Here is a 22,507-nt window from a genome sequence, read left to right on the forward strand (position 1 = left end):
GGTCGTCCCGCTGCCACGTACCCGCGGGGGACCCTGTTTAACTCTCACCCTTTAGCACGGAGATGACATCACCAGTCGAGCTTTGAGGTTACACAAAGGCCCTTTCCCGGTCCTGGGAAGGATTTTCCGAGGCCTCGGCAGAATGGAGCTGCTGCCTTAGAACAACCTTTGTCTGAGGCTCAAGAGCGTCTCTGCATGAGCGGACGTGCCTAGTGACCGTATCTTTTCAATTTCTGACCCACATTTGCATCTTAAAACTTGTCACCCTCCACCTAACCGCGCTCCCCCCACCCCCTGGCCCCTGCTCTTTCCTTTCAGCCCGCGACAGAGCCCTGCGAGCCGGGCCCAGTGCAGCTGCCCTGCGGCACCCTGCTCCCAGCCCATCGGCACGTCACACTTGTCGAGGATTTTTGGCTCGTGATGTGGATTCGGAGGACATGGGGAAGCCCTGAGTCGACCCCAGCACAAACACGGCCCCCTCTGCATTGCCCAGGAGCCCGACGCCCACGCCAGGGAGGCCGAGCAGAAGGGGCTCGGTGTGGCAGGCGATGCTCGGCAGCTGTCGCCCTGACCCGCCACCTCCCGCAGGCCCAGCAGCTGCTCCGCGCCCCAACCCAGGGCAGGCGAAGGGGTTGGGGGCCATGAGGGGGGCAGCAGGAGGGCAGCTCCGCTCAGCACCCTGCTCGGCTTCACGTGCCTGACCCCGCTCGCTTCGGGACCAGACGACCACAATTTTTTCCGCCGCATCCTCGTTTGGACGTGGCGGCATTTGTGAGGCGAAGAAAGGAGTTATTTCAGGGAAACCCTTGAAGTAGCCTGGGAGTTAGAGGCTTGCTCCTGGGCCCAGGCCAGCGGGAGGCCCCACGGAGCTGTGCCACCGCCAGGTGTCAGGGCGATGCCGAGCGTGGCCCCAAGGAGAGCACAACACCCACCGCCCTGCGCCGGGATCCAACGGGATCTGCCAAACAAAGCCGCCACAGCACTGCTGGCAAAGCCACAGAAATACATTCACAGGGTAATCCCAGCGCAGAGGAATTTTGATAGGAACTTCTACACGCTTGCGTTGGGACCCCGTTAGCAAGACGGGCTTCCCTCGTTAGCAAAACTTGTTCCCTCTTCGAGATCCAGCACTCTGGCATAAATGAGCAGACCCAAAGCAGCAACTTCTGTGCAAGAATGTTGGTGCAAGAGGAAGGTTTCTGTGCAAGAATCACTCTGTGATTCTGCGATACAACTGAAGAATTGCTAGGGCCAAAAGAGAAAGCAGAAAGCAACAAGGCTTAATGTTCAGTTTAAAAAAAAAAAAAAAGAAGAAGAAAAAAAGGAAAAAACAGAGGCAAATAAATTATATGTGCTATGACTTCATTTGCTTTTGATTCTCCTTGCTTTTATAACAAGAAACACACCCGAATTTTTTTCCAGTGGAAAAGATAGCACAATCCCCTTCCTGCTGAATCATCATAAAATAACTACAGCTTATCCATTAGATTGTGCATCAGATCTAATGGCTTAGTACTGGTTATTCATATGAAAAAAAAATATCATGCTCATTCTCTGCATCTGCTGGTGACATTCCTTTGGACTGAGCGTTTTTACCTGTACAAACACAGTGAAGAGGATGACAACAGTTGTTGCTGCAATGAAGAGCTTCTTTCTGTGAAAGTCAGGAAGCAAGAAAACCAAAGAGAAACAAATGGCTCCGCGGAGACCCCCATACGCTATAATGAATTGGTCTTTGCTGGTGACGGTGTTCACATGAAATCTGTTCACGAAGAAGGTCAGTACAAGGACCCCTGAAAAGCAGGAAAGGAGAAGGCAACACACCAAATGAAAAAAGCAAACAGATATATATCTCATAAATATATCTAATATACTGATTATCTCAAACTCACAATTGTATGATATATTCTGCGGTAAAACAACACTGAACTGGTAAACACTGATGACTAGGAGGTGGCCAGGGCCGAGGGGGTGTATTCCCAAGAATTCCACAAGGCCCCTGGGGAAGGGCTTTTCTTCCAGCCCCAGACATTTTTGATTTGGGGGAATACAACAGATAGCAGTGACTGGCAACAGGTCGGGGGACTTTGTAGGACTATAAAATTTTAGTCAGCTCATCTGGTAGTAAATTCTCTTTTTTCCCCTCAGCCTCATGCTTATCACAGTCCACCTGGAAAACTGGAGTTTCCTTCAGGAGGACTCTGAACTCTGCAAAGGATTTTTAGTATTATCCCACTCCCATGACTGCGGATGCCCAGAGCATACCATTTACCTACAAAAATAAAAATAAATAAATAAATAAAACATTAAGCCTGCATTAATGTTCTTTCTTCACAAATTTTTCACGCAAAGATTTATGCTGTTCAACTTTAGACTGTGTAAGGTGACACAGCGATTGATGTAATTTACAGTTGCTTGCAAATACACAAACAGATTCATAAAGGTACAAAAAGTCTGGCCTTAAATCTATAAGCCGTGATCTTAATACCAACTGATATGACAAACATTTTATTTCCTGAAGATTAATAGCCATTTTGAGAACTGGTGACACAGACTGTCATTGCCTGTTGCTAGGAATTAGCAGGACCCACATCACTATTGCTCCTCTAGAGGGTGTTTGTAAAGCATCATCGAAGAAATGAACTTCAAAAGTAGCGTACGTGAAATGTACTAATCAAACATCTTCCCACACACGTTCAACTAAAAATAACCAACGTGATTGCAGAAGAAAACAAAAACCTGTGGATGTTCAGAAATAGCGAGCTCAATGAAGTGAGCCTCACAGCACCTTCCCTGCACCCAGAGCACCGGGCACGGGCACCCGAAGAGCTGCTGGGGAGGGATTTGGTTACAAGGGGCTTTGTAGCTTCTAGCTCAAGCAAATGCTCTGCACCAAAAGGCTCTGAACTAAATCCAGAAGGACTACAGCACAACTTACACCCTCAGCCCAGTACTGTCAACCCCGAAGTACCCGATTCCTGCAGGAAGACTCTGTAGGGTCTGGGCCTGCGCCATGAGCACGTCCAGAGCTGCTGCTGCCTGGGTGGGCTGAGCAGGTCCCACCTCGGCCACCACCTCCAAGGCAGGCGCTTCAAGCCCAGCCCCAACCACTTCTGCCCAGCTCTCACCCACCCCATGCACTGATGCCCGGCACGCAGAGCACAACGGTGCTGCGGGGACCCACACTCAGGGTCAGATATGCAGAATGACTACGAAACAAGAAAAAAAAAAAATCAAAATAACTCAGAACTTCTTTTCATCTAAGCCATCTAATTTTTTTTAAAAAAAAAAAAAAAAACACCACTCAAAAGATTTGAATGTATGCACGTTTCCAAGTGCATTTACAGTGCACAGTTATTAAAACAAACCTTGGCATGTATTAACAGCTAGTAAAACACATTCTGCTGTGTCTTGCTAATCATGGTTTATCCTATTTAAGCAATTTCTTGAAGTGTCTATCAAATTTGAGTTCAAGTAAATTGCCATTCTGCTTGACTCAGTGGTTTGTAAACAAAAATCCCATGGAATGTTTTGTAGCTACTGAATTCTTTGCCAAAATTCTTTTGCTCTGTTGTATCTGCAGATATTGTTAATATATAAAAACATTCATAAATGAGAAGGATAGAAAAGAAAGAAGATGGCAACATATTGGTGTCATGGAGTTCATCTCTATCATCTTTTCCTTTCAAAAAAACATTTGTACAATATTAAACAGTATTATATTTGATTACATTACATTATAAAATGAGATCCCAGAGTACTCTGGCAGCAGGACTCATGTTTTCACTGTAACTGATCTCAAGGAGATATCTTTAGCCACACTTACCAGTGAAGTATAACACTCTTCCTTCAATTACCATTAGGTTTTGTTCACTTTTTTACTGTGAACACTTCAATAGGTTTCCCAGTGAGGTTGTAGAGTCTCTCTCCATGGAGATCCTCAAAACCCGATGAGACAAAGCAGGTTGAGCAGGGCGAGGGACCAAAGAGGGACAATGGTAATTGTTGAGTCCATAGCACACCTTGGAAATCTCAAATTTAAGTGCTTTGGAGCCCAGCTCCAAAACTGTTTCAGGGTATCATTTTCCTGCTAACATTTCACAGTTGTTCCCACAGAGGAACAAGCAGACACTGAGGTGTTGGATCGTGGCATTTTCTTCCCATGTCACAACACGCAGATTTGTTCTTATAAGCAATCACCACCACCATCACCCCCCAAAAAAAAAGAAAAAAGAAAAGAAATCTGTATGTGTGTTACTACAACTCACTATAGTTACTTATATTCCTAAACATGGCATCTAAAATCTTAGTTACACAAGTATCCTCATGTTTTCTCCTGTTACCTCCATTTTAGGTCCCAGCTCTTATCTGCGCAGAAATAAGCTATGTGAAGCAGAACAGCATCTCCAGGGACAGCTGTCTGATGGCTCCAACAGTTTTCCATTTAAGGACACTGCTGTACACAGAAGTTGTTATGAATTAAATCCCTTAAATCCCTGCAATTCAGAATATGCAGTCAGAGGCCCCAGGGTTTTACACAGCTCTTTGATCCCAGGCTCTGCACTTACACCCTTTCTCCTGTTGTGAAGATACCAAGGGACTAAGCCACACTGAAATGGAAGAGGAGATCGTGGTAATCAAAGAAGGGCCTGGGACAGTGGTAACAATAAACTAGATATCATGAGAATTTCTATTTAGCACCAGCGCTGTCTGTGGTGGTTGCACAGAGCAGGAAATTGCAGTAAGGTGCACGGCTTGCTTTTGAGCCAGACAGCAGTTCTGGAGGAGGAGGAACATCAGCTGGGGCAGCCCTTTCCAGTCCTTGGATTCACATCTGTAACAACCACACACACAGGGAAACAGCAGAGGATGATGGTGGGAGCAGAAGCACTCTCCCATTTCACAGAATTATATGTTTCACTCAAACAACCACCAAAAAAAGCATAATTTCACCATACCTAGCGCTCTCCAAATGAGACAGAAAATGACAGTGAAGCAAATATATGGCCAGTTCCACTCATGATTTTCTCCAATGGTGGAAACTCCAAGAAAGATGAAGATGAGGGTATCGCTAACGCTGCTCCACATCTTCATGAAGTACTTGACTGTGGTGTGAGACTTCAGAGAGATGTTGGCCTCCACGTAACGTTTCATGCCCATGGCACAAGCAATGATGCTGAGAAAACGAAACAATAAATTTTTCTTCATAAGTGCACAAAACTGACACGTTAACATTTAAGAAAAAAAACGGCTTCATCCAGTGTCAGATGTTTGCGTCAATACAGATCCACTTCCCACATCAGTCCACTCATGTTGGCAGGACCACCAGGACAGTAAGATACCACATGGGTTGACCAGACTGCCTGAATCTGGTTTTTAACAGATAAACAACTCGATCTGCATTTATCATAGCCACGCTGCAATACTTGCAGTTAAGTACACCCAACACTTCCCATCACCACACAGTTTTAGCGCTCTGACTATGCCAGCCTCTCACCATCTGGGCCGAAGAATTTCATTCATAGGAGCCACTTCTCCTGGATGGGAAAAAGACATTTGAGAGGAAGGGAGACTGTTTTTTCTCAGTATGAGAAATGCATAAATAGGACTCCTTTGAGTTTGTTTGCTGCCTGGTCACTACAGCAGGCTCTTGTAGGGTTCAGAATCATAGAGCAGCTCGAATGCTGCACTCCTGCACCCAGGGGAACAAAGCTAGCCTAAAGCTGGAGAAATTCGAGCACAAGACGTACCTCACGCTGCCTAATTCCAAGCCCATCCGGAGTTGCAATGCACATTCTACAGGCACAGCGAGGAAGCCATCCCCTCCACCAAAACAAAAACCAACAAAATGCTCAAGCAGTAAAAAAATAAAAATCTTAATGAACACTCATCAGGCTGCACAATGAGCCAAGAAACAGCTTCCAAGAGCACTGCTGTGTTTCTGAGCAAATTAGAGAAGCGTCGCTATAGTCGGAACATTCAACTTCCTCGTGTATCGCATAGCCAAGGTCACTTCAGAAGTGTGCACCACCAATTAAAACTTCTGCCTTGCAATTTTTCATGGTTAATTGGTTCTTCAAGTTACAGGGTACATGTGGTTAGCCTAATTCATCAGCTTTTCAAATCAATATGTATTCAGGCCAGCAGTCTTGGAAGGTCAGAACAATTGAGTGCTCAGAGAGTCAAAGCTCCATTTTTTATATTTTAGCCCCGACAGAAACATTTTGTTTCAAATGTTGTACCGACAATGGCAAAATGGATTTACTTCTCTGAGATCTGATTTCCGCCGGTGTTTGGAAGGCCATCCACACAGAGTTTTACTGACTGAAACCTCCTTTCACAGGGGATTTCATGGTAACTCTGCTGTCCTGCTTCAGCCCAAGTATCGAAACGAACTAATCAAAGTCTCCACGTCTTTGCTGATGAGGAGAGTTTTCATCTGGTTGTGGTTTTGTAACCTGCATGAAATCACAGACCCTGATTCCCTTCTCCACAGCTCTTTATTTCAGGAAGACAGAGCCGGCCACCGCGTTGCTGCTCCCAATTTGCACGGCTGCTAACAAGAGCAGAATAAGGGCCACTTTCTTCTGGCTCATCGGTGAATCACTAATGCAGCACCGCTGCCATAACTGCATATATTATATTATTGGACCAAGACAAAAGGAATGAACAACAGCTACATTCATTTCTGCTCTACTTAAACCACTAAGAAAATCAGTGATACTATTATGGAAAAACACTTATCTGATATTTGGTTGGAAGAACAAACAAGACATTACAATAAAATTTTAAAAAAAAAAGACTTTTTTGAAATGAAGATGGACTTCCACCCACTGTGAGTTACTGATTCCTTGCCTTGGCATTCAAACAAATGAAAATAACAAACACACAAACATTTCTATTTTTTTCATCTTAAAATAATTATTTGTTTTTCCTCATTGCCATGAAAAAAAAAAAAGATACATTTTTCAAAGGAGAAAGAAAAGGATATAAAAGGTTAGATTCAGAAAAGCCATGATGTTCTTACTGGGGAAAAAGATCCCATTTTACTCAGCAGCCTGACACAGCATTCAAATCCCTTTTTCAACTTGTGTTTAAGTTCACTTCCTTCATCTATTAAGAAAAAGTACTAGTACTTAACACTATTCTGAAATTGGTCTTTTTGATTTTAGACTGACCCACTTTGCCTAAAGCACAAGTCATGACCTAAATAAAAGAATTCTTCTGTTTCTATATCTGCCTAAATAAATAGCAGATAAAATAGTTCCAACTAGGAACTAAGAAGTCCAATAAGTATTTATGGCCACTGACTTCCAGAGCCATGTTTTGGAAGTGTTTTCTTGGGAAAAAAAAGGATATGGGTCCAGATCAGATTCACAAAGAAAGAAGATATTTGACCTATTCTCTCACAGCTTCAAAGATGGACCCTGCCACTAGACAAGGAGAATATATATATATATTTCAAACTAAAAAATATTTGCAGAACTGCTTAGCAGATTGTGTTGCATTCACTTATTTTTTTTAGACTATGTAGAATTGATTATTTTTGGCAATCAAACTATTTTCAAAGAAACATTTGGTTTCTTTGAAAGGTCTGCTTCTTATAATACAGTATTCCCTGGTCAGAAATGAATGAATTGTTTAAAAATCAGGATATATAAAAGAGGCATCTATAATTTGGCAATTATAAGAGCAGTAGTGTAGGTATCGGCTGCCTTTGCAATTGCTTTGCTTTAGAAACAATACATTATTCAAAAGAATAGAAAATGTGTTCCATAATGGGTACAGTATATTGTGATTGATAGAAGGAGACACCATTAGGACTGAATGTTTTCTGCTCCATGATGATTATGCAGCATTATATTTATTTCACTGTTCTGTCTTTTGCTCCTATAAATAGGCTTTCTCTTACCTATTCCCAGAGCTAGACTTGTTGTCAGTAATGCCAGAATATTTTTCACATCAACTATTCAAGGAAACAAAATCTGCAAGATATAGGAATAGTTTAAATCCAAAGGAGCATCATTGGTTTTAAAACAGATTTCCTAGATATCTTTTTTTTTTTAGCCTTTTTTTTTTTTTTAATCTTATCAGATTTACATTTGTTTACGATGTAGCTATCAATGGAGTCTAAGTGCACTTTATACTCTTCAGGGAAATATTAAATGGTTGGTTGTGATCCTCAGCAGCAGCTAACTTAGTTTAGGTAGTAGAACCAAATGCAACAAATATCAGCCCATAGATGTCAGAAGGACTGAATCACTTGTGCTGTGTTTTTCATCTGTCTCTGCTTTCCAATGTAAGATTTCTTCAACCATTAGGACTACTAGATCCATGTTTTCTCAGCACCAGCTCTGCGGGTGAAATTCACAACGAGGAGCTAAGCACAATGTTAAATTATCAGTGTGTGGAACTGACTGTGCTATAATAAATTGCAAGCAGTTTTGGTTTAGTACCTTTGAAACCTTGATCTCTGCTAAATTTGGCTGAAATTAGTCAGAGGATTTCAAACGTTACTAGAGACAGAGAGGTGATGGACAGGCCCACCCGAACTTTCTGTTCGCTGTCACAGACAGATTTCCAGCTAAGCAAACATACTTTAAAAATTTCTGATGCTTTTCAGCAAGTATAACCAAAAAGCTTTCCTGGAAAAACGAGATGTTAGGACATACTTACGCTACGATTCCAGAGAGGTGAAACATTTCCGCAGTGAGATAGGAGAGATAACTGTACAGGAAGACAAAGAGCGGCTCGATGACGCGGATATCCTTGGTAAATCGCGTGGTAAAGGCGGCCGTCATCCCAAAGGTAAGACCTACTAAAACTCCTCCAATCCCAACCACAAAGAATTTTCCAACTCCAGCAAAAACATCCACAGTTTTGATGGCTGGCATTTCACAGAACGAGCGAAATAACTTGTAGAGCACCTGGGTGAGAAAGGAAAGAGAGAAACAGCCATCAACAAAGTGTTCAGCAGCCCGACAGGATGGTGCTGTGGCACTCGCACGCATTTCTGCCTGCAGACACGAGCCAGGTGCTCAGCTCCGCTGCACCAAAGGGTTGTCCACCCGACAGCCTGGGGCCAGAGAATAGGACCAGGCGTCCTCTGCTAGAAGAGGCTGTTGAAGCCTTTTTCCCCCGTGGAGGAAGGCTTACCACGGTCACCGCGTCATTCAGGAGCGACTCGCCGAAGACCAAAATGTGCAGCTTTTCGTTGACGTGTATCTCCTCAAACACAGCCAGCACTGCCACGGGGTCCACCGCAGCGATCAGGCTGCCGAACAAGAGGTTATGGAGCAACGAGACGTCCTGCAGGTGAAAGGCCCTCACTTGGCAGATGCCATAGAGCGAGAAGCCAATCCCAAACACGTTCCATACCGTCCCCACCACCGCGTACAGGAGGATGGTGCCGATGTTCTCAAAAAAGGGACGGCTGGGCATGAAGTACCCTGCGTCGAGGACGATGGGTGGCAGCAGGTAGAGGAAAAAGATGTCACTGTCCATAACGGGTGGTGACTTGTCATTTAAGCCGTAGATGATGCCTCCCATGATGAGTCCTACAAATATCAGCAAACAGCTCTCTGGCACGACAGAAGGCAGCTTGCTGTATAGATGAAAGCCTGCGAGGGGATGAAGAGAAAAATTCCGTATTATCTCAGCAGCCCAAACTGGCCAAAGAGCACCAGCTCCTCACTGGGGTGAGGAAGCTTCCTAACCTCCCTCCTTCCGCAGGCTGCACTTGGGAATCATCATAGTAAATGTGCATAATTACGGTAAAGTTGCCCAATCAGAAATTGGCTGGAAAATCTGAAAGATCACTGAAAATACCAAACTTTCTGAAATTATTATTGGTTCAGACTGCAGTTCAACATAGCATAACATTGAAGATGTATTTTTGGTAACACGGAAACATAAAAAAAACCTGCATAAATAAAAATGTCTTTGAGATAATTTATGACATAATCTAGTTAGCATGCCAACTTCAGCACAAAGAACATAAATAGTAACTGCTAATTTTAAACACAATACAGATCCCATACATCCAAAAAGATCAAAAAAGGAATCTCATTAATTATAAATAGTACCAGTTTTCATATTATTTAATAATTGACACAAATCTAATGGTAGCATTGATTTTTTCTATTATTTATTTTTCCCAATCAGGTCAGCCTTGTGCAACACCCAGTGTTAGAGAGAAATCCTGACAAACACCAGAAATACTCAAGGTGGGTTATTAAAAGAAAGAAACTGAACAAACCAAACTGGAATAGAAATAAATAAATAAATAAATATCTGTGATTATTACTATTTCTTCACATGTATTGACAGAATTGAGACCTCATCATATAATATGCAGAACAGCAAAAGGAAAAGACCATCTCCATCTGAAAGTAATTCTGATCTAAACAAATCTCAGAGATGTTTTCTTTCTGAGGAAAAAATAAAAGGAAAAGGTGGTAAAATAACCTATATAGTGGTAACTTCACAAAAGCAATCACAATTTCTGTGGGAGGGGGGGAATAAAGGTTATATAAATTCCATTTTCCTGTAGCAAGTTCTGCAGATGAATGCAGGTCTGCTTGCCTTTTGCGTTTCGTTTGACTTTATCTGGCTCATGGAAATATTACAGCAGCTAAAAGTGTTCCCTGAAGGGCACAGTGGCTGCTTCCAAGTCAGATTATCGCCACGCACACAGACACATTTGCAGAACTTAGGTCTCAGCAAAGAGTCTGACGTACAAGGCGTGCATCCTTAGGACTTGGTGTGTTACCTCTGGCTCCAAGATCACCTATTTCTGTCCCATCCCAAAGAGCTCTGAGCTCCGGAGATGAAGCACAGCCGGTCCCTTTTCCTCCTGGTCCTACTCACAAAGGGGATTTGAGGAAGGACCGACGCCTCCCCGCCCCACCGCTGTCCCCAGGCCGCCCCGCAGAGCAGGCGAGGCACCGCTCCTCACCCTCTCGAGATGCCTTACCTATTTTGGCCAGGGATGCAAGCATGATCCAGAGCGTGATTTCAAAGGGGACTTGGACATGTTGGTAATCCAGAGAGAAGAAGGCGTGCTCCGAGGATTCGTTGCCCTGGGCTTCCTCGGCAGCCCAGCTCCCGTTCTCCGCTGCTGGCGAGCCCTGCAGGGCTCTGACCCGGGCGGCCTGCAGGAAGGAGGAGAGCAAGGGCCCGGCCAGGACAGCAGCTGCGGCTCTGCACCCTGGCCTCTGCCTCTCCATTTGCCCTTGAAGCCGCCCGCTGCGTGGGTTTGGCCACAGACTGCCGCTCCCGGCCGCTGGCTCTTGCTCTCGATGCTGCATGCGTCCTGACAGAGCCAGCCAGCACGGGTGGATGTGGAAAGGAGCGACAGCCCGGCCTCTCACCACCCCTCTGCCCCGCTGGGAGCCCCCCCCGAGGATCGCACCCCCTGGGGACCACGTGCCCACACGGGCAAAGGCTCCCCCTCCGGATGCCTCGCGTACCAGATGCATTCCTGCGCATGTTTGAGGGGCGTCGCGTCGTAGTGCCAACCCCTGACGTGGCTTGGCTCCCCGTGCCTCAGATAGCCACCCTGGAGGGGGGAAAAAAAAATAAAGTAAAACCGAAACTGCCACTAGAGCAGCCAAGCCTTAGTGGAAAAGGTCCCACATAAACCAACCCCATCCAGAAAGGGGTCAACCAGACAGTGAATTTCACCGGACTTCTCATCCCTCGCCCGCTGCCCACAGTGCCCAAAGGCAGCGATGCTACTGATAATCAGTTTCCATTTGGAAAACCAAGCAAAGCAACTTGCTTTCTTGTGCTGAACACAGAGCTGCAAGCTGGGCTGGATGAAGGCCCCCTGAACAGAGGAATAAATTTCAACATTTGCTTAAAGCTTCATCTTATAGTAAAAGAAAACAGGAAAAATTATCTTATTTCGCTGCTTGGAAACGGCACTGAAAACTGAGTGAGGTTGCTTACAGAAGCTGGACAGACAGACGGACAGAGCCAACAGCAAAATCTGCCAGACTCTGAGCTGGAGTGGCTTGATACCATGCCACAGGGCATACGATGGCCTGGTCTGAGCAGTTCTTTGCAACCCCAACCTCCAACTTTTACATAAACCCGAATGCCTGTTTTGGGAAAGACGTATTTTCAACAGAACAAGATGTACAAATATCACAGAGGGGGAAAAAAGAAAAAAAAAACATATTGGGTCAAATTCCTCCATTGTGGAGTTTCATATAAGTTAATGATGTTTCAACAGGGATGAATTTAGTCCAAAGAACAGATGTAATTAAAACACAGAGGCCCCAGGCTGTTGCTAGACTAATCGATGGCCTCTCTGTTTCTCTGCAGCTGCCTGAGTGACACCAAAATCGAGCTGCCAATAACATGCTGGTGACCCACTTCTCTGCGATAGAGCCAGAACCCAACAACCAAGTGGTGCTAGAAACAAACTTTCTTCTACTGACAAACTGAGGCAGGGATGATGATAAGCGCCCAGGGCACTGGCGTCAGAGCTGAGTGATGGAGGCAGCTCTGAGCCTGGGCTCGCACGTCCCACCATCGTATTTCCTCTTTCTGCCGAAATGCTTGGTGCTGAACTTAGGAGTTTGAAGATTTGTTCAAGAGTTTTGCCAGCCTCCTATTCTCCCGCACCCCAGACAATCCAGTTTGATTTTTATATGTATATATTCTGAGGTAAAAAGCAAGGAAGTTAACATTCAGTTGCATTTTTCCTAAGCCAGAAATGAAGTGTTTGCACCTTAGAAGGAAAAAAGACCTGCAGCATGGAGCTGTGCTACTGGACAATGTTTTTGTTTGTGGAATCATTATCTACTTGATAATGGAACCAGAAAAATTTACAAACTTAAGACCACATCTAAGAGACATAAGCAAGGATAAAATTAAAATATGCTCCATTGTTCTAATAAAGAAAGCTTCAAAAATTAGGACCTTAAGAAGGAAGCCAAAATGACAGGTGAAGTGACAAACCACACGTGCATACACGTGTTTACCTTAACCGCTCACCAGAGCTCTGTCTGAACAGAGCAGAGCACACCCTGGTTCTAAGGAAAAGATATAAAACGCAACAGATAGGAAAGGAGCCTGTGCCCGTGCTCTCTGCAGAGTTTCACTGAGCCTGCTTCATGTGTATTCCTCTCTGCTCCCTTCTGTGCTGCCGGTCACGTCCCTGCAACCAGCTCCATGCAGACGGAGCAATGCATTTGCGTCCCTGCAGCCACGGAGCCTCCCTCTGCAACCGGCTTTCCTCCCCCGCAGACTCACGCACCTGCCTCAAAGAGCCGTTGTCCTCCTCAGTCTAATTACTGCTTTCCATACCCAGATCCATGCAGGAATAACTAAATGCTCTTAGCAAATGTTTTGGACATTATATTTCATCACAGTGAGAACTTTCAAGTTCACTCCTAGCACTTTAAAACTCCTCATTTTTATTTTTTGAATTGTTTCACCCTCAAGTTCCGTATAAATAAGCTCATTACTTCCCTTGCATTTTTACATATATATCACTTTTCATTAGGTATGTTACGAATAAACCAAAAGCAAACAGCAAAATGTTTTTCCAAAGCGCTGATAACACAGTCCTTGTTGTTCCTCTTGTAATGGCTATTGATATTATTGAACCACTTTTTAATGTGAATACAATTTAATCATACACTTATTGACATGCTTTCATTTTTTCCTAATGTACTGTGCTCTCCCCCATTTTTAGGTTTCGGGGCTAGATTCGGATCCCCATAAATTTATTGACGGGCACCTTTCTCCTGTTGAAATGACTGGGATTATGGGAAGAACAACTTACTGTGTAGCACGGTAACAGCAATCAGAACTCAGGATCCTGTAATGAAAATACTACGTTAGATGAATTCTTTTAACTGTTGCTATTATACTCCTTAATCAGTGACAACAAATTTATTTTTCTTTATTTACTTTTTTTTTAGCTTCCTGACTTGTAATTACTTCTAAGTATGCTCTAATTTATGGCTTTTTTTTATATATATGAGAGAATCATTTAATGAAAGAAATGCAGTAAATTAAATCTCAATTTCCATCACTTCCTGAAATTCTTATTATCTACCACTGAAATTTATAAAAGAGAACTTTGAGTATGCTCATACCCTACAGGGATGGGGGGAAGAAAAGTAATTTGTAATGTACCTTTCAGCTACAGTACTGCAAAGACTTTAAATATTATTCGGGTCTCAAATGAGGAAATCATTTAAGCATTTACTTAACCGTGAGTACTTAAAGTTCCCTAGCTTACAGTTAATAACACGGGAAAATCCTGTGTTGGGCTGGGGCCTCCCAGAAACACCCAGCACGGCAGATCACATAATGTAATCTTCTTAAGCAATTTGCCGGGCTCAGAACTCACCGGACGGCTCCCCCTCACCGCTGCGTGCGAAGGGTATTGCAGAATTTCCCACCGTCGGGAGTTCCACTAATTTCCAGTCTTCGGTGCAATTCAGGTAATCCTGGTAGAATTATTTCTGCTTTCAAAAGCTCTTGGTTATTACTATTTTGTAGTCTCTGTAGCGAGCACCATTCTCGCTTTTCCACAGTGAAGTCCCATTTCCCAAAAACCAAAGACTGACTTTTTTTTTCCTTCCATGAAATAATTATTTCGATAGCGTATAGCACGCTACCCGACGCACAGCCGGGCTTTTTCTCCCTCCAAAGCAATTTTCTTAATTGTGTGAGCGAGGTCTGGTTGCAAAGAGAGCTTACACGCGCTCTTTGCCTTTGCGTGCTTCCCTCTCCATGGGGGCTGCTGGCACGGAGCTCCTGCAGCATCCCACGGGAGCACAAAAAGCAGCACAAGGCTACCCACGGCCACAGCAGTTCGACCTGCGATCTGTGGCAAGAAGGAAGATTTTACTAATAAGTACTCGTGGTGTTTGCTGACCCCACGTAGCCCCGCTCCTGCAGGAACGGTGCCTGGCCAACAGAGGAGCTCTCCCACTAAAGCTGTGGTAAATCCACAGTAAAGCTCGTAAGAAGTTACCTGTACACTCCATCTGATCAGCTCATGTAAAGATAATATATTCGATACGTTACAGAAGTCTTATTGATACTGACCCTGATACACAAACCCTGCTTTTCCCACAGATGTCAGAAGAACGGCCGTTTGCTTACATGCACTGTCCAAAGTTTGAAGAAAGTCGTTCCAGTTTATCAATGTGCAAAATCTTTTCCACCATCAGAATGGAAATTGCTCATATTTTCACAAGGTCATCTTTTTTAAAAAAAAAAAAAAAATAAGCTTCTCCTCCTCATTGCCTGCATTTTCCATTGCATTTTAATATGTGCAGTGAAGACTATGCATAAAATACTGATCTTCTTCCTGAAGAAGCAGGGATGGAAGGGTACATATTTTCATACATATGCAAGCAAACACAGAAAATAGATACAGCAGACAAGCAGTTTAACAGGATTTAATCAAAACTGAAATTAAGACCAAACCCCTCATCACACTTCCCTAGCTGGGAAGGATCACGCAGCTTTTCTGAGAAGCAGAAGCATAAAACCCCTTAAAATGTAAAGTCACAACATGTGGTTTGGATTTTTGTTTTGTGTTTTTTTTTTCCCCTCAGTGTATCACAGGCCACGAAGATACTGGGAAGCTAACCGTGTTGCAGGGATCGAGATGAGTTGTGCTGCTGTATCGCACGGCACTCAAGGAAGAGCACACACTTAACGAGCGACTTCATTCAAAGAACTGGTTTTAAAGAGAATTTGAACAAAACTACTCATTTCTAATAAAGACTTTGTTTGCTCAACGTAAAGAAGAATAAATTGAAAGAATGAAGATCTTTATCTGATCTCCCCCTCGCGATCAGGAAGCTGCAGTGTGTGTACACAATGCCAGAGGTAAAACTTGTTGCTTATTCCTTACCATTTAACCGGCTTGATGAACGCAGATTCATCACTGAGGGTTTTACCTTGCCTAAAAGGAGAAAGTCCAACAAATAATCGCTCCCACATGAACATTAGGAAGATCCAAAGGAGAAGGACTTACCTGCTTGGATGTAATGTCCTTGCCCAGCCCCTGCTGCTTTTCCCCACAGCAGCGGCGCTCAGGCTGGCGGCGAGGTGGCCTCACATTTAGCTGCTGACTAATTAACGTGGCCTGAAACGATTCCTGCAGGGCAATTACATGCCAAGTACACGTTAATCGTTTTGGTACTGACTTCTGTTTGGATTCCACTTCTGTCAATAACAGCTCAAGCATTTTGAGAAATTGCTTAAATGAGTTGTAAACCAAATAGCCTTTAATACCTTTCTTCATCATTATAACTGGAGAAGTTTGTAACTTTATTGAGCCGGTGGCCTCAATAAAATAAATAATACTTATCCTTTCCAGTTACCTAAAAACAATTTTTTTCATTTGAGTTACAAAGTTTTAATTCCCTGAGACACATCCAGAATTCACACAAGTGCAGATGAGACTCATTTCCAAGAGACAGTATGATGTTTCTCCCATTAAATAATTCTTTTATTGCTCATTACTTTTTACGTGACCAAACTGGAGTGAAATTCTTAAACTTGTGCAAACAAATCTCCAGTTGACATCTAGTGAGACTGGAGACTGTTTGGTAAATGTCTGCTTGAACCAGTCAAAAGCTAGCCTAGTAATTTATTTTCTTTGATATGTTTGCAAGACAACCTGAAGAGCAGAAAATAACTGCTGCTTTAATACCATTTTAATTTTTGTCATTGGGTAGGAAAATACACAAGACTGGACAAACCCAACACTGAAAACCACTGTTGTCGTGCTTCATGGCCATGACAGTTTGGTAATCACAAAATACAGACCCAAAGAGGAAAACGAACTCTGGAAGTCAGTGCAAGTGATTACAGCAGCAAGCCGCGGTGTGAGGTGCATTAAAACTAAGGACAGTAAATGTCACGTAATGACGCAGCCCATAGCTTCTTTGGGGGAATAAACATCAGCAGATGGATACTTCCTAGGGTGTATTTGTTATACAAAACCATTCGGTAAACCTGTTTGAAGGCTGTTTCAGTGCAGTGGTGTTGCCTGTGACCGATGACCTGTACTATGTTTAATAGCTGAGTTTGAGAGGAGAACGGTTAGAAAAGGGAAATGGTGTTGTGTCAGCTTCCTTTCTGAGCAAGCACAACCAGCGCAAATATTTGGGGATATTATTTTCCTGCCCAACTTGCACAGCTTTTGCGTATGTAACATTACAGCTTTCCCTTTCTGTTCCAAGAAGAGTTATTTTTCTTTAATTCAACTAACAGGGAAGAGGAATAAGAATGAACAAAATCTGTTTATTTAAAACTTGAGGCCAAGATTTTTTTGGAAGTTAGTTTGCAGTTCTGTTCATGGTTCCATTCAGTTCATGAATTTTATTCATTTGAAACAAAGCAGTAGTATGCAGCTCACACGCACAAAAAGGGTGCGAGTTGGGCAAGTCTAGGTTTTCTCTCACTCTTCTCTTCCCACACGAGACAGAATCCAGGGTCTTTGCATAAAGAAAAGTTACTTCAGGATAAATGAACAATTCCAACAAAGAATGACAGTGAGCAAAGCACACAATAAAACAGAGAGCATCTGCCCGAGAAGCCCACGAACACACTCCTCTTACCAAGACGCAGCAGATTGTCAGGCAACCATTTGCCAGTCCTGTGTCTCCCTTACTGCTCGCCAGACGAGCAGTAACTGGTTACTCTTCTATAACTTTATGCATGCAAGCCAAATAAAGAAACATTAAAAAAAAAAAAGTATATTATCTATGTAGTAGTATCTTAGTATCTTCATCAATAGTCAATTTGGGAACATGGCATCATGTGCTTACCCACAGGGACACTCTTGATCTGACAAAATTTAACAGTAATGAGTACATAATTACATAAAACCTTTCCTCTGATACTCTCAGCCTGCCTGCCCAGAGCTCTGTTAATTTTTGTAGTAAGTAACAACTGAAACATCAATTTTACAGGCTTGAGCAATAGGCACAGCCATTAAATAAACTGGTCAGCATCACAGCATGCATTAGAAATTTGGTGATGAAAAGCAGAAGTGCGTTGTCAGTACAGATGAGGAATGAGGAAAAAATAGTAGCACAGCATATTAAGAAATTACATTATTGCACAAAACAAGAAATTTTTTGAGGACCACCAGGGGCCCCTAAAAAGAAGTCAGAGCTTACACACCAGCAAGATTGCATGGGTGTATTTCCAAAGCATGGAGACACTTATCCTCTGACACCAAATATATTTGCATATATAACATCATCAATATAACCAATACAACCAGTTTTCTATTTAAAAAAATAAAAAACTTCAGCTTCAGCAAATAAAACCTCACATTCACAGCAAAGCTAGTGTTTCCAGGCCCATGCAAACACCAGAGGGAAATTAAAACCAGCAGCCCTCTCTGTGTGTAGTTCAACTGCACAAAAAAAAGAAGCACATCAGCCAGCTTTGGTACCTCGCCAGCACCGCTGACTGCTGGAGCACACAGAGCTCCGCAGAGCTCAGAGCGGCACATCAAAAAATCCACCCTTGCCTTGCCCCAACAGCATCAGGTATTCCCCCCAGGGAGGAAAACAGCTGGTGAAGGGCAGAGACCCTCGCTTTTTTATCACAGGGGTAATATCTGCCATCCTTACAGGACACTGTGATGCCGGAAGAGTATCAAGGAGAATGGTCTTCAACCCTTTAGGATTCATAGGTCAATACCAAACACTTTTTTTTTTTTTTGCCACTTCAAAGCCTGCTGGCAGCCAGGACCCCATACGTGGCAGAGGCAGAGTGCATCAGCAGCTGGGCACTCATTTATCAAGCAGCTGCTGAGCTACACAGTTGATTTATATACCCAGTAGATTGATGGGGTTATCACAGATAAATTAACTCAAAGGAGACAGGCAGGAATTAGGTGACGAGGTTCTTTTGGTAAAGAAAAAGCAAATGCGATCAATTATAATCAAATATCTAAATTTTGGAAACCTATATCTAAAACGAGAGCACTGTGCAAAATAGATCAGAATTGCAATTTAATGTATAAGCTCGTGGTGAGAAAGCTGGATTACCATCTTTCCAGATGTTAATCTGCAGAATATGAGAACATCAACTGATGCAAACCGTTACCTGCTCACCTGGGCATCCTCTCTTCTGGGAAACAATCTTCCTTCTGTAGGGGCTCATTTCCCACCACGGGCAGCAGAGAACAGGCTGGGGAATAACACGCTAGCTGTGTGTCTCAGGTAATCGGGTGCGATTAACTCAAGGAACACAGCTTTCTTTGGGGTCCTGGTCCCAGGACTTGATGACTGTTTCCCTGGGGGAATGCAGAATGAGAACTGGAAATAAGAGCAGAAAATTCCCTGCCAGTATTTCGCCTTCGATTTCAGGTTTTCTGGCGTGTGCAGAAACAGAGCTGCCAGCCAGAATTTGGCCCCATATGTGTGACCTCTAAAGCATGGCACTGCTTTCATTTGTAATAAAATACATCTGCTGTCCTGCACCAATCTGGGAAAGCACACCTTTTAAGTGATTTTCCTATGTAATTTGAGTTCACTGAGTCATTTTTCCTGCTAGAGAAAACAGGCACAGCTCCAGTGCAGCTGATGGAGTTTTCCTCAATTAAATCCAGAATGCGATTCGATATCTTTCAAACATTAAAAAAATAAAATATAAATCAAAGCATGTCATGAATTGAAACGTATCAATGAAAATAAAATGGAACTAAATATGGTACCTAAGTGAATAAATCTGTATTTGTCTCATTCTTCTAGAAATTACCAGACTTTGCTCCTAAATGTATTCTGCAGCAACACCACAGATATCTTTCTTCCTATAATGAGAAGTGAATTTTAAGAAGTTATTTAAATTTCTAAATCCAAGTGACAAAAACTACACAGAGAATAGTTTTTCATGGGCAAAATTGCATAACATCAATAACAAAATACAGTCCCTGGTACTATACATTAACAATGTGCATTTATCTACGACTTTACTTGTAATGCTAAAATGCGTTATTGTGCTAACAAAAATTAGCTGAAAATGCATTTTCCCTTTCCCTCCTCTAAACTGTGCATTTATTTGAGTCTTAAAAAACAAGCCATCTTATATTTTTCTATTAGAAAAACAAAACCCCAAAGCATATATGTTATAAAGTCATGTATGCTACACATGCCCTTGATTCCTCCGCATCCACAGTGGGGCCAGCTTCAGCATAGCTGCTGCCATGAATTATATAACAGGCTCCTCGCCCCCATCAGGTTATAATAAAGGCTATAACTGTAGTAAAGGCTACAGATAACAAGCTTTTCTCATAACATTGCTTGTTCTGTTGTGTTTTCTTTTCATTGTAACATTTACAATATAGCTAAAATATAAAAACAACTCAAGAAAGGGTTCTGAAAACAGTCCTGAAAAGGTCCGGGACTGGCACAGCTTCATGGTAACCTTGGATCCTGCCAAATACAGAATATTCACTTCCATGTTCTCTTCCATCTCCTTGTGGTGATGGGAGAAGCGGGTCCATCGCGGTGTCTCCCACCGTAGCATTCCCAACACTCGGCAGCTCCTGCTGCTTCCATTAACCTCAGCGATCGGTCTGCAGCCGACCTGACTTTAGGATCTGGGGTTATGATTCTGGGGCTGGCAGGAGAGAAGTACACGTTTCCTCTAACTTGTCTCTCTAAGGCTGGGAAGAAGGACAGACAAAAAAAAAAAAAAACTACCAGAATCTGGACCTTGGCTTTAAACTCTTGACTTCCAAATTTCCTGAGTAAAAACCTTGTGCAATTAACTTCTTTCAAGACGTTGGTTTGAACTATAAATGTGTCCCAGGGGAAGTAAAAGGCTAGGCCAAGGCAGCACAAATGCCACAGAGCACTTTTTTTCTACGGTTAATTGCAAACCCTTTGGTTACTGATGCCCTTGTGAATATTTTTCCTCTCACCTTCAGATAACTTATTCCCTGCACCTCTCCCGAGGAACAAGTTAGGGTGCTGCCCGTTCTGGACTCCTTCAGAATTTAATGAAGACATTTGGCCTCTTCCAAAGGACTTGACTCGATCCTGAGTGCTGAGAAGGTGATTAATGAGACACACAGAATTAGTGTGGTGCACAATAAAAGCAGAGCATCCTTTCCTATCATCATACAAGAAAACACGAACTAGTTTCAGCATTAGTTATACTTCTTGCATTGACTAAGGTCAATGAGAATTTTTGATCAGGCAAGGAATGGTCACTTACGTCTTCACAACAACGCTGTTGTGGAAAAGTCTACCTCACATCGAAGACTACCTGCAAAAATGACATAAAAGACTGAAAGTTAGGCATTCGAGATGAGAAACAAGGAGAAGAAATGGGATTTTCAAATGAAATGAATGTCCAGCTTTGCAGGCAATTCAAGAGAAGAAAAATGCCAATTTTCTGTAATTCCAAGCTCGAAACACCTTAAAACCAGGGGTACTCGTGCCACTCAGGTCCTGGGCGGGCTTGATGCCTAGTCTTATTCAGACAGACTGAGGAGCCGTGACTGCTGACGGTCACAGGTTTCATTTTAGAGCTTTGAGGTTTGGTCTTAAATTTGAATGCACAAGCCATATTAAATCCACGTGTTTCCATTTGAATGTGTATTAGATATTACATACATAAATTCACCAAGGCATACACGTCAGTTAAGTTCCACCAATCCCGAAAGAGACTGAAAGGCATCAGAAAGGGTTAAAATCTCGAGACACATGAAAGTTTTGCAGTTCCCTTTCCATAACACAGCCCGCTATATTTAGCAGACTGTTTGACATCATACACAATGACTGCACAGAGTGGCATTTGCATCTTCCTCCTACAAAAGAAGCCCCGTGCCATGAAAGTGCAGTCTTTATTTTGGTAGAGCTTATTAAGAGTCCAGTACACTATTATTATTTTTTCCCTGCAAATGTCCTTCTTTGTATAGGCCAAAACAGGTACAATTTTAACTCTAACCCCCGTCACACAGTTTCTATTACAGTAAATGCAACCAATCGAGCTAAATTACTTGAATTAAGAGCTTCAGGGTGAATCCCTTGTGAATTCAGATCTTCTCAATGTTCTGAGGCGTTCTTTCAAGCCTACTGATACTTCTGTTATAAATTCCAGCACTCGATAATGATTTTAAAGAAGCCCAACAACTGAAGATGCTGGATTAAAAAACAACTTTTATGTCTTCAAAGGGCTGATCGGATGTCAAGGGCCTTGATTTACAAGCATAAATACGTTTGCATTTGATGTGTTATTACCTAGAGATCATAGATCCTTCGCGTTCTCTCAGAGGGTTGACAAAGATTTAAAAAATGCATATTACGCACCAGAGTTTAAGAGGTGTGCCTCAAAGACAGAGAAGGTTTTGGTTTACATCCACGGTTTGATAGCAAGCTTCACTGAGAAGCTCTGCTTTATAACTCATCCCATAGCTGTCCACTGAGTGGCATCAGGATCTGGGTAAAGTGACTTAACTAGCACGTCAGCGTGCATTGTCGAAGCTTACAATTGT

At 42.9% G+C, this 22,507-nt stretch overlaps 1 protein-coding gene across 3 annotated transcripts in view; it reads right to left on the reverse strand.

Moving 5' to 3' along the window:
* LOC310880936 (sodium/hydrogen exchanger 2-like) overlaps positions 1-22,496 on the reverse strand; it is a 36,629-nt gene extending 14,133 nt beyond the window's left edge. Inside the window, exons 1-11 of one of the 3 annotated variants that reach the window (XM_083797489.1) lie at positions 20,930-22,496; positions 18,633-20,671; positions 16,016-16,138; positions 15,893-15,943; positions 14,372-15,340; positions 13,799-13,834; positions 10,976-11,560; positions 9,157-9,620; positions 8,677-8,927; positions 4,959-5,176; positions 1,597-1,793 (exon numbers count right to left, since the gene is read on the reverse strand). In XM_083797489.1, the coding sequence (XP_083653615.1) occupies positions 1,597-1,793; positions 4,959-5,176; positions 8,677-8,927; positions 9,157-9,620; positions 10,976-11,480 (1,635 nt within the window). In that variant the 5' untranslated portion in view covers positions 11,481-11,560; positions 13,799-13,834; positions 14,372-15,340; ... (2 more) ...; positions 18,633-20,671; positions 20,930-22,496. Of the gene's footprint in view, positions 1-1,596; positions 1,794-4,958; positions 5,177-8,676; positions 8,928-9,156; positions 9,621-10,975; positions 11,945-13,798; positions 13,835-14,371; positions 15,970-16,015; positions 16,139-18,632; positions 20,672-20,929 lie in introns of those variants that run through there. The other 2 variants (XM_083797487.1, XM_083797488.1) reach the window with 2 other exon arrangements.
* Positions 22,497-22,507: the final 11 nt, after the last annotated feature.

This window comes from Anser anser, assembly GCF_964211835.1.
Source record: "Anser anser genome assembly, chromosome: 13".
NCBI lineage: Eukaryota > Metazoa > Chordata > Aves > Anseriformes > Anatidae > Anser > Anser anser.